At 54.2% G+C, this 12,387-nt stretch overlaps 1 protein-coding gene across 5 annotated transcripts in view; it reads right to left on the minus strand.

The window, feature by feature from the left end:
• Nucleotides 1-7,978, minus strand: part of LOC138803786 (zinc finger CCCH domain-containing protein 18) — a 41,726-nt gene extending 33,748 nt beyond the window's left edge. The window contains exons 1-3 of one of the 5 annotated variants that reach the window (XM_069987869.1): nt 7,797-7,978; nt 5,223-5,373; nt 519-1,130 (exon numbers count right to left, since the gene is read on the minus strand). In XM_069987869.1, the coding sequence (XP_069843970.1) occupies nt 519-1,118 (600 nt within the window). In that variant the 5' untranslated portion in view covers nt 1,119-1,130; nt 5,223-5,373; nt 7,797-7,978. Of the gene's footprint in view, nt 1-518; nt 1,131-5,222; nt 5,374-6,978; nt 6,994-7,262; nt 7,362-7,796 lie in introns of those variants that run through there. The other 4 variants (XM_069987873.1, XM_069987870.1, XM_069987871.1 and 1 more) reach the window with 4 other exon arrangements.
• Nucleotides 7,979-12,387: the final 4,409 nt, after the last annotated feature.

The raw sequence follows: 12,387 nt of genomic DNA on the forward strand, positions 1-12,387 counted from the left end.
GGCTTAGTGGTAGAGTGCTCGCCTAGCATGCATAAAGCCTTGGGTTTGATTCCTCAGTACCACACACACAGAAAAGGCCAGAAGTGCTGCTGTGGCTCAAGTGGTAGTGTGCTCACTCACCTTGAGCAAAAGAAGCTCAGGGACAGCGCCCAGGCCCTGAGTTCAAGCCCAGGACTGGGGGCAAAAAAGTCCTGATGCAAGTTTTTAAGACTCACCTGCTATGAAAAGCCAACCTACCAAATCTGTATCCCAGACTGCAGGAAACTGCAAGTGTGTGGACACCATCTCGGGTCCACAGGAACCCTGTGGGCTCCTACAGGCTGTCTGCACGGGCCTAGTCCTCATTCTCCATTTCATGCTTCCCCTCTGCCTAGCACAGGCTCTTGTTTCCTGCAGGCAGGCCTGTCCCACCATGGCCCATTTCTGGGAAGGAGGGAGACCAAACCCATGGAGAGCTGTTCCGCGCCAGTCCTGCTGGAGGGCAGGGGTCTTGCTGGCGCTGACTTCATCATACTCACATCTATCTCCCCGTCGTCAATCTCCCCATCGTCGTCCTCTTTTTTTTTCTCCTTGGCAGCTTCCGTGGGGGGTTCCTTTTCTCCCACGTTTTGGACGCCAGGCTTGGCCTCCTCCCCAGGAGCACCATCCCCCTTTTCCTCATCCTCCTCGGCCCCGGCCTTCTCGGTCTCATCATCCTGGGTAGTGGGAGCCGGCTCTTCGGGGACCTCCTCATCATAGTCCAGCTCGTGCTCATCCAGCTCCCTGGTCACAGAGGAGGCTTCGTCCCTGAGATCACTTGTCTGGTCTTCCTCGCCATCATCTGCCTCCTCCTCACACGGAGAACCCGGTGGGCCCCTGTTTAACTCATGAGCCTCAGAGTCGGGGTCCTGGGACTTGGGCTCACTGGCTCGGTCCTCCTCGTCGGAGCGGTTCTCCCCTTCCTGGCTCTGTACCCTGGCCACGTTCTCCTCATCCTCCAAATCAGAAGCCCTCCCCCCTGTCCCGTCCAAGTCCTGGTCAGAGCCGCTCTCCCTCAGTATGTCATCATCTGAGAGTGCCCGCTGTTCTTCTTCCTCTGGGGAGTGAGGGTCCCGTTCAGGGCTCTCGGCCACATCCATCGGTACCCAGTTCTACAAAAAAAACACAACACAGACTCACAGCATGGCAAGGTAGAGAGCAAGCAGGTCCGTTTTCCTGGCACACACCCTCAGCCCTGAGAAGATGGAACCACTGTATTTGGCCGGCACAGCTCCTCCCAAAACTACACACCATCCTCAAGAAAGACAGGCTGAGATTCTACTGCCTGCAGTTGGACTCTCAACACATGGCATGGTACGTGCCTCCTGTCCTTGAAACCTGGCAGACACAGCTCTGCACAGCCCTCCTCTCACTTGTAGCCTGTATACAGTAACAGAAGTGACGGCCAGGGACAGTTACTTGGATTCCGAGTAAAGTACTTTTGACAGTATAATTCTGTATATAGAATAGACAGAAAAATGGAAGGTCAATGTCTGGGGTCATCCTGAGAAGACTAAGGCAGGAAACGGGGCCAGGCAGGGTGAGTGGCATCTGGGCTCGGAGCTCATAGCACTGGCCACCCTTCCCGGGGTACGGGCTCCCGCCACTTCCTCAGCCATCACCACCTCACTGCAGCTGGACACAGACCCCCCAGCGGAGCCGGACAGGGCTCGGGTCTAGCGACACACCAGAGCCCAAACCACTGTGCTCACACAGGTATTTGTTGCAGGAAATTTTACACATTGTATGCTGCTGTAACAGACGATCATTTCTGGAAATTACATTTCTATTTGTTTTTTCTGTCGGTCGTGGGGCTTGAACTCTGGGCCTGGCTCCTGGCTCATTCTGTTTTTATGCTGCAGATTCAATCGTCGAGTAAACGTTTTCTGGTTTTCCACTTCAACAACTCATAGAAAGCACACTGGTCAGCTATATGTATAATCTCAACACCTGAGAGGCTGAGGCAGTAAGTCTGAGACCAGCTTGGACTACGTACCCACACCTATTAAAACCACTGGAAGAAAGCTGGGCTCTGGTGGTTCATACCTGTAACCCTAGCTACTCAGAATCTGAGATCTGAGGATCATGGTTCAAAGCCAGCCTGAGCAGGAAAGTCTACAAGACTTTGTCTCCAATTAACCACCATCAAACAGGAAGTGGTGCTGTGGTTCAAGTGATAGAGTGCTCACCTTAAGCTGAAGAACTCCATACCCAGGCCTAGAGTTCAAGCCCACAACTGACAAACAAACAAACAAATCAGAAGAGTAGGAAGAAATAGAAGGGATAGGGGAAATTTTTGACCCATTTGTTTTAAAGGAAGACCACCTAAGGTGGGCTCAGAGTATGTGGAACTGGAAGTTGTGTCTGTCAGCAAGCAGGGCAGCATGTCACAACAGAGCTTACTACCTAGGGACAGGTTCAGTGTTCATGCTGGGAGAGTGCCTAGAATTTTATTTAAACAAGGTATGCCAGCTTGTTGCGGGATGCTCACACTATAATCCTACTAACTGAGAAAGCTGAGATCTATGGATTGAGGGTCAAAGCTAGCCTAGATAGACAAATCTGAGACTCTTACCTGCAACTAATCAGCCAGCAGAAAGCCAGAATTAGAGGTATCGCTCAAGAGCTAGAAGGCCAGCCAGGAGCAAAAAAGCTGACCGACAGTGTGAGACCTTGAGTTCAAGCCCCAGTACCAACACACACACACACACACACACACACACACACACACACACACACACACTCTCTCTCTCTCTCTCTCTCTCACACACACACACTCACTCACGCACACAGAAAAATAGGCCATAGTCAAGCCGTCTAATATCTTAGCAACCTCTAGAAACAGTCTATTCATTCTAAGATTAGTATGGGTTTAGAGTATTTTACAGACTACTGTTTTTGGTGCTGGTGCTGCGGGTGAACTCAGGGCCTTGTGCTCTTGCTCAGCTTTCTCATGGCTAGTGTTCCACTTCTAGTCTATTATTTTGCTGGTTAACTGGATACAGAGTCTCTCAGACTTTTCTGACTAGGAAAGCTTCAACTCATGACTCTCCAGTTCTCAGTCTCCTGTGTGGCAGGGATTTAAGAGGGTTTCAAGATCCTCCTGCTCCACCTTCCAACTATAGGCCCACCTCTACATGCCTGGTCACACAGTGTATTTAAATCTTCTCCACAGGAGCTGCCTACAGGTAGCACCTGTTGGGAGCTTTGGGAAGTCAGTCCTGCTCAACTTGTTACTGAGTCTCATAGAACCCATACAAAGGGGGACATATTCACACTCTCACTCTTTATAACTAATGGAAGACTTGGAACAAAGTTACAGCTTAAATCAGCTGTAGGCAAAACTAAATACCAAAACCAACCAAACAAACCCACCCACTGGGGATGACCATTCCTTGGCTTGTCACTCACTTGCTGCCCTATGACCATCGCTTTTCTGGACTGGCCCTGATGATGGGGCCCCAGCTCTAAATGGTTTTACTCTGCTGTCACTGTTTTAATCAGATCCAAGTCCTTTACCTGAACTAGTCCAAGCTCACCAGGTGTTAAACAGCAGGATGTTTGCTTTTACTTTGCTGCTAGAATGAAACAGTGAAGTCTGGGCTTCTGAATTACAGGGCTTGAATCCTCACAGGACTGCCTTCCAGGTTTAACATCTGGGGCAAGCTAATTAACTTGTCAGGCCCCTGTCTTCATCTGAAACATGGAGACAATAGTAGCTACTTTTATGAAGTTGTTGCAACTGTTTGATAAGATGATGAATAAAATTTCTGGCACAAGCTGGACACATTCTAATTTAAAACAAATTAAGTGAAGGGCAGGGAAGTTGGCTCAGTGATAAAGTGCTTGCCCTGCATGCATGAGACCCTGGGTTCAATTCCTCAGTACCACATGCACAGAAAAAGCCAGAAGTGGTGTTATGGCTCAAGTGGTAGAGCACTTGCCTTGAGCTGAAGAGCTGAGGGACAGCGCCTAGGCCCAGAGTTCAAGCCCCACAACTGACAAAAAATAAAAATAAAAAATTTAAAAAAAGGAATTAAGTGAAGATAAATATTCTCCATAGCCAGGTGCTGGTGGCTCATGTCTGTAATCCTGAGATCTGAGGATCATGGTTCAAAGCCAGCCCAGGCAGCAAAGTCTGTGAGAGTTTCATCTCCAATTAACCACCAGAAATCCTGAAGTAGTGCTGTGGCTCAAAGGGGTAGAGTGCTGGCCTTGATTGAGCAAAAGAGCTCAGGGACAGCACCCAGGCCCAGAGCCCCAGAACCAGGGGGAAGCAAAATAAAACAAAACCCCTCCAAGCCAGTGCTGATGGCTCACATCTGTAATCCTAGCTACTCAAGAGGCTGAGATCTATGGATCAAGATTTGAAACTAGCTTGGGCAGACAAATCCAAGAGACTATTATTTCCAATTAACCTGCAAAAATACCAGAAATGGAAGTGTGGCTCAAGTGGTAGAGCATTAGCATTGAATGGAAAAAAACTAAGCTCAAGTGCAAGGTCCTGGGTTCATGCCTCGGCACTGACACAAATAAGTAGAAACATACTCCTAGCCAGCATGGGGCTCCTGCCTCTAACCTCAGCACTTGGGAGGCCGAAGGAGGAGGATTGTGAGTTCAACTATGGCATGGCTGCCTTGAGCAAAACTCCACTGTATTCCTGTCAGCTTCAGTCCAAGTCACTTCAAAGGCTGAGCATGTTGGCATATACCTGAAATTGCAACTATTTAGGAAACGGAGGCACTCAGAGGACCGAGTCCTATCTAAACAAAACAAAACATTACATCTCTTTTTTTTTCTGTCATTCGTGGGGCTTGAACTCTGGGCCTGGGCACTGTCCCTCAGCTCTTCAGCTTAAGGCGAGCATTCTACCACTTGAGCCACAGCACCACTTCTAACATTACATAAGAGTGTTCAGGAATAAAGTGTTCACGGTTTCATTTGACAAACACTATAATAAAACAAAAAACTGAGACTGAGACTACTGTCAGGTACTGAGTTTTGAATTCAGCCTTGCACTGGATCCTATTTACTCTTCCCACGAAGCTGAGATTATGAGATTACAGCCTGTCCACCACATGCAGTATTTACTGTTTTGCCCGAGCTAGCTTTGAAACAGTGATATGCCCAATCTCTATTTTCTCAATAGCTAGGATGCCTTTTTTTATTTTTATTTTTTAGTTTTTGGTGCCTCATGATCTCACCTGTGTTTCTTGCTCACAGTTGGTGCTCAACCATTAGAGCTAAACTTCCAGTTCAGAATTTTGCTGGTTGACTGGGGATAAGAGTCTTGCAGAATTTTCCTCTTGGGCTGGCTTCAAACTGTGATCCTCCAGGTCTCAGCCTCCTGAGTAGCTAGGATTACAGGCATGAGAAACTGGTATCCAGTTCCTCACATCGTTCTTAACCTCCCCCGCTCCATGTTCCAAATAAATGTTGCCCCCCTTTCCTAGGTAAGAAGACCAAGGCCGTGTAGATATGGCACGGCTGCCAGGAAACGAGCTCTCACTTTTAGCCAAAGTTTAGACCCGACTTCTAAGTAAATTTTCTAAATTCTTGTTTGAAAAAAAAGCCTATGCATAAATGAGGTCTTCTTGTCAGTCTACAAATTTTGCCCGCTTCCCTTTTCTCCTTCCAAACATAAATGCAATAAATAAACCAAATGCCCCAAAACATGGCCCTTTCATACTGAGGTCACAGCAGGTGTTCACTAGTCAGAGCACTTGCAGGCAGGCAGCTGTATAGAGGTGCGAGAGAGGTGCAGCCCCCTTCCCTGCCTGTACACCCCTGAATACAGAGTGCTTCAACTTCCAGGGTATAAGTCGCTTTTCCCTGGTTTGGGAATCGGTACTGTACAAAGTGGCAGGACAAGTGACACTGAGATCACTTGTGACTTCCTGCTCTGTAGTGGAAAGATTGGGGGTCTGGACTTTGGGGTATGGACTGCTTTGAGAATCTATTGATAGGTCTGAGTTCTTTCCCTTGAAAAGACCAGACATATAAAACTTCTTTCACTTCAAAACCACTGAGGTCCCCCCCATTATGAAATCTTGCTTGGTTATTACTGTGCCATACAATAAATATATATACTTGCATATTACTGCGCTACCTGGGTTTTTTTGTTTGCTTTTTTTTTTTTTTGTCAGTCGTGGGGCCTGAATTCTGGGCCTGGGCACTGTCCCTCAGCTCTTCAGCTGTAGACTAGCACTCTACCACTTGAGCCTCAGCCCCACTTCCAGCTCTTTCTGCTTATGTGGTGCTGAGGAATTGAACCCAGGACCATGACATGCATGCAAGGCAAGCACTCTACCACTGAGCCACCTTCCCAGCCCTGCTACCTGCTTATTCATATTTGCCAAGCAGTATTGCTATTGGGAAGCCTCCCTTACCCCCTGCTATAGTTTAGACTAAGTGACCCCCAAATGCCCACAGGCTAGAGTCTTGGTCCCAGAGAGGCACTGCTGAGAGGAGCTGAAAACTTTTAAAAGGTAGCGCCTAACTCCCTGCTTTGAGAAACTTCTGCAGGCCACTCAGTCTGGCCTGGGAAGTGAAATGAGTTACCAAGCCAGGTAAAATAACTGTTAGGTCAAACACCGGATGTGATGAGAGGATAAAAGCCATCTTCTCCCCTGGTTTACAGAGTTAATTACCAAGACAAAAATATGAGAGAGGTTTTGAGCACCAATGACATAACGTTACCCCCTACTTTTTAGCAGAGCAGCTCCTGTATGAATGTCTACAGGATCCGGATAGGATTCCGATTCCTGCCTTCATGGGCTTACAATGGTCAAAGCATGCATGTCAAGGATGTTAAGGGGGGGGGAACCACCACCACCACCTGGGGGCTACGCTCAACCACCAAAAAACTCCTTGGTAAGGATATACTCACCTTGAAATGGTCTGCAGATGTGGTAAAGTGGAAAACCCTTTTAAACCTGAGCAAGGCCACAGCTTACTTACCTGTCTGCCTTTCAGGAGTGATTCCACTCAATTCTTAAGGATGATGGAGCACTCCCCACCTACAACCCGAGAGGGGGCCCGGGCTTTAGGACACTTTGCACGGATGGGTTCTAGAGCTGGCTGAACTCACAGAGCGTAATATTACAGGCACGTATTCTCCGCCTCCAGGTCTGCCTCGGTCCAGGCCTGCCCCGAGCATGTCAACGCGACGGGGGCCGTGGGGAGGCTCAAAGGACCAGCCGCAGGCCGGTGTCAAACGCGGGTCTGAAGGAGGCAGGACTTACTTTTGCAAATGAGTCCGCTACACAAAGCTCACTCAGAAGCCTGGGCGGCTGCGCCGGCCCGGCTCGGGCACCCCGAGGTTCGGGCGGGAGCAGGACCGTGCGCCGTGCGTCCTCCCGGCCTCCCGGCGCGGCCTCCCCGAGGGGCGAGCCGCGGCACGTTCCCACGGCGCCCGGCGCGCCGTCCGCCCCGCGCCCGCCGGAAGCGCCCCGGGAGCCCCGCGCGGCCGCGGGCGCCATCGCCGCGCCCCACGGCCGCCTCGCCCCGCTCTTTGTGGGCAGCAGACATGTGCCGGCGAGCGGCCCGGAAGAGACATGACAGCTCGGCCGCGGCGGCGGCGGCGGCGGCGCGCCAGGGCGCAGGCGTCCGGCGGCGGGGCGGCGGGCTCGCGCCGCCCGGCCCGCCCGGCCCGCCCGGGCCGCGCTCCGGGCCGCGCTCGGGGCCGCGGCTGCGCACGGCCGGGGGCGCGCCGAGCGCTCGGGAGGCGGCGCCGGGCTCCGGGCCTCGCTCCCGCCGCCGCCCGCCGCCCCGCTCACCTCAGCGCGAGGCCGGAGACCGGGCCGCGGCTCCGCTGGAATCGCGGCGGCGCGGGCGGGACGTCCCTCGGCCCTTCCGCTTCTCACAGGCTCCGGCTACAGGGGCGACGCGGGCGGAACAAACGGGCTCCACTACCCGCGGGGGCCGGCCATTGTGCGACGTCATCAGGCCGCGACGACCCGCCGCCAGCCGGCGGGCTTCCCTTGCTCGCCCCGCCTTCCCCGAGCTTCCTTCCGGCCTCCGCGCGGCCGGATCCCCGGAGCGCGCGCCCGCGCCTCTCCGCTACGGCGCAGGCGCCGCCCGAGGGCCCCTCCCCTGCGGGGGCGTGTCCCCACGTGCGCGCGCGCGCCGGCCGGAGGCCCGAACGCGCCTGCGCCGGGTCCGTGCGGGTCACGTGGTGGCCCTACTCTTCCCGCGCACGGGTCGCGGACGGGGCAGAGCTGGAGGGGAAGGAAAGGAAAGGGGCTGGGGGCGGGGGGCGGGAGGGGCTGAGGAAGAGGAGAGGGGAGGGGCTGGGGAGAGGAGGGAGGGGAGGGGCTGGGGAGAGGAGGGAGGGGAGGGGCTGGGGAGAGGGGAGGGGCTGGGGAGAGGGGAGGGGCTGGGGAGAGGGGAGGGGCTGGGGAGAGGGGAGGGGCTGGGGAGAGGGGAGGGGCTGGGGAGAGGAGGGAGGGGAGGGGCTGGGGAGAGGGGAGGGGATGGGGAGAGGAGGGAGGGAAGGGGCTGAGGAGAGGGGAGGGGAGGGGCTGGGGAGAGGAGGGAGGGAAGGGGCTGGGGAGAGGGGAGGGGCTGGGGAGAGGAGGGAGGGAAGGGGCTGGGGAGAGGGGAGGGGAGGGGCTGGGGGGCGGGGGGCGGGAGGGGCTGAGAAAGAGGAGAGGGGAGGGGCTGGGGAGAGGAGGGAGGGGAGGGGCTGGGGAGAGGAGGGAGGGGAGGGGATGGGGAGAGGAGGGAGGGAAGGGAGAGAAGGGGCTGGGGCGGGGCTAAGGAAGAGGGGAGGGAGGGAAGGGGCTTGAGGGGGTGAGGAGGGAGGGAAGGGGCTGGGGTGAGGAGGGAGGGAAGGGGCTGGGGTGAGGAGGGAGGGAAGGGGCTGGGGTGAGGAGGGAGGGAAGGGGCTGAGGGAGAGGGGAGGGGAGGGGCTGGGGTGAGGAGGGAGGGAAGGGGCTGGGGAGGGCTGTTCACGTTGAGGTCCTCAGCCTTGATGCTTCCTGCTTTATTAAATACCAGTGGTTACCAGGAGAACTGGGTTATTTTGGAGACACTGACGTTAAAGATCCATTTCCAGGGGATGAGGGGAACGCCCTGGCTCTCCCCTCCTGGCAGCCTCTGCGCTCACCCTGAAGCGGAGCACAGGCTTTTCAAGTTTTCTTTCCACTGTGTTCTGACTGCCAGGTTGAAGAGAACTCGGAGCCGAGAAGAGACAGGAAGAAAGTAGCATAGTGATGTAAAAGGCCCTGGCCAGTAACCCCTCGATCGGAGTCGTTTTTTGGCCCATGTGACTGTTTAGTTTTTGTTTGTTTTAGTTTTCAGCAATCTGGTTCCTTTTTGTGGCTTGCCTGGTGGTCATATTTGATGCTGGAGGATGTAGGGGTGCCCTGCTCCTGAGTGGGTAGTGCTCGATTCACACACACACACACACACACACACACACACACACACACACACACAGGTGCTCGATTCACACACACACACACACACACACACACAGGTGCTCGATTCACACACACACACACACACACACACACAGGTGCTCGATTCACACACACACACACACACACACACACAGGTGCTCGATTCACACACACACACACACACACACACACAGGTGCTCGATTCACACACACACACACACACACACACACAGGTGCTCGATTCACACACACACACACACACACACACAGGTGCTCGATTCACACACACACACACACACACACAGGTGCTCGATTCACACACACACACACACACACACACACAGGTGCTCGATTCACACACACACACACACACACACACACAGGTGCTCGATTCACACACACACACACACACACACACACAGGTGCTCGATTCACACACACACACACACAGGTGCTCGATTCACACACACACACACACACACAGGTGCTCGATTCACACACACACACACACACACACAGGTGCTCGATTCACACACACACACACACACACACACAGGTGCTCGATTCACACACACACACACACACACACACACACACAGGTGCTCGATTCACACACACACACACACACACACACAGGTGCTCGATTCACACACACACACACACACACACACAGGTGCTCGATTCACACACACACACACACACACACACAGGTGCTCGATTCACACACACACACACACACACACAGGTGCTCGATTCACACACACACACACACACACACACACACAGGTGCTCGATTCACACACACACACACACACACACACACACAGGTGCTCGATTCACACACACACACACACACACACAGGTGCTCGATTCACACACACACACACACAGGTGCTCGATTCACACACACACACACACACACACACAGGTGCTCGATTCACACACACACACACACACACACACAGGTGCTCGATTCACACACACACACACACACACACACAGGTGCTCGATTCACACACACACACACACACACACACACACAGGTGCTCAATTCACACACACACACACACACACACAGGTGCTCGATTCACACACACACACACACACACACACACAGGTGCTCGATTCACACACACACACACACACACACACAGGTGCTCGATTCACACACACACACACACACACAGGTGCTCGATTCACACACACACACACACACACAGGTGCTCGATTCACACACACACACACACACACACACAGGTGCTCGATTCACACACACACACACACACACACACACAGGTGCTCGATTCACACACACACACACACACACACACACAGGTGCTCGATTCACACACACACACACACACACACACACACACGACTGTCTGGGCATCTCAGCCATCCTGTGAGAGCCTATGTTGGCCTTTGCAGAACTGGTCTGTTTTTTTTTTTTGGCAGAGTACTTGCTTCTAGAGGACAAGACTTCTGTGCTCCCTACAGAGAATCTAGGGTGCTCACCAGCCCTGCCTCAGCCTCTTGGTCTCACACAGCTGGATGCTGTGCAGCCTGGTGTCCTTCTGGGAGCTCAATTCTGGGTCTCTGCTTACTGAGTTGTTGGTGATGAAGAGAATCTATACCCAGGTCTCTAGGCTCCTTCCTTCCAGATTTCCTTTAATGAGGTGGGCCTGTCCCTGGGAGGAGGGAACCCACCATGACCAGGGCTTCCTTCTTTGTGTCCCACTCACTGCAGGATCATAGCCCCAGTCCTGCGTTGTGGGATGTCCCCCGCACATCTGAGGCATGTGTGTCCCTTGCTCATGCATGTTTTCCCATCTTCTTGCCTGCTGATCCAGCTGTCTTTATGGGGAGGACTAGCTGATTCTTATCTGGGATTCTTATCTGGAAAGGGTGGCTCTTGCTGGTCTGTCCAATGGCCACCAGAGGGTGTGCCTGACCACCCCAGTGACTTCTCAACCGCCTGGCGCCAGTGGCCAAGTGTGAAGACGCCTTGTAAGCTGTGTGGGGTCCCCTGAGAGGGGGGCAGATCTGAGCCGGGAGAAGGCCCACTCCGTCTTCTCCAGGCCACCCGGCCTCTGACCATACCCAACCTCCTCATTCTGCTGGGGATGATACGGAAGTGCCCCAGCAATGCAACAAACCCCGCAGCCCCGGCCCCAGCTCAACCTCGCCACTCAGACAGGTCGGGCGGAGGGAGGATCTCTGCTGCCTCTGGTTTAGATGAGCAAATGACTGAGTGAAAGGAACAAGTGTCAGGTCAGCGCCTGCCTGTGCCCTGGGGCGCTGCAAGGGCCTGGTATTCATTCAGCCGGGACTGTCTGCACCCTGAAGCCCTGTCCTGCCCTGCCCTCCCCAGTGGGAGTCGCAAGGGCCAAGATGCCACCCTGTGCCCCAGCCAGGGCTGTCCCCAGTGTCTCCCCTCCCCCCCAAAAACCTCAGAAACCCCAGACCCCTGACCATTTAGTGCTGATCTTGATCTGCTTTGGCCTCCCAAGTTCCAGGATTCAGGCATGTGCCACCGAGCCTGGTTCAGGTGCCTGATTTTTATATCCATCAAAGGCGCCGGCAGTGTTCCCCGCGAGGGACAGCCTCACTGAGCAGAGCACCTGCTGCAGCCCTTGGGACTGGCCAGAGCTGTGTCTGGGCCACACGCTCACCATGACTTCTCCCCACACACTCCCTGCAGCCAGGCTCACCCTCCGACTCAGTGACCATGTGTCAGAAGCTCAGGCAGAATTCCAGGATGAGAGCTGGAGCCAGGCGCCAGGGCCGGAGGGGCCGGAGGGGCCATGCGCCCGGGCTCCAGGGCGGGAGGGTGCTCCTCTTCCACCCAGCCTCAGCTGCTGGGGGGGGAGGGTCACCAGCAGCTCTCCCCCAACCTCCACAGGGAGGCTCAGTCTAGGCAAGTTCACATAAATTAGTCACCACAATCGTAGCAAGTCTCACCTCC

The sequence above is a fragment of the Dipodomys merriami genome, unplaced genomic scaffold (genome assembly GCF_024711535.1).
Source record: "Dipodomys merriami isolate MVZ:Mamm:240054 unplaced genomic scaffold, mDipMer1.0.p SCAF_348, whole genome shotgun sequence".
Taxonomy (NCBI): Eukaryota; Metazoa; Chordata; class Mammalia; order Rodentia; family Heteromyidae; genus Dipodomys; species Dipodomys merriami.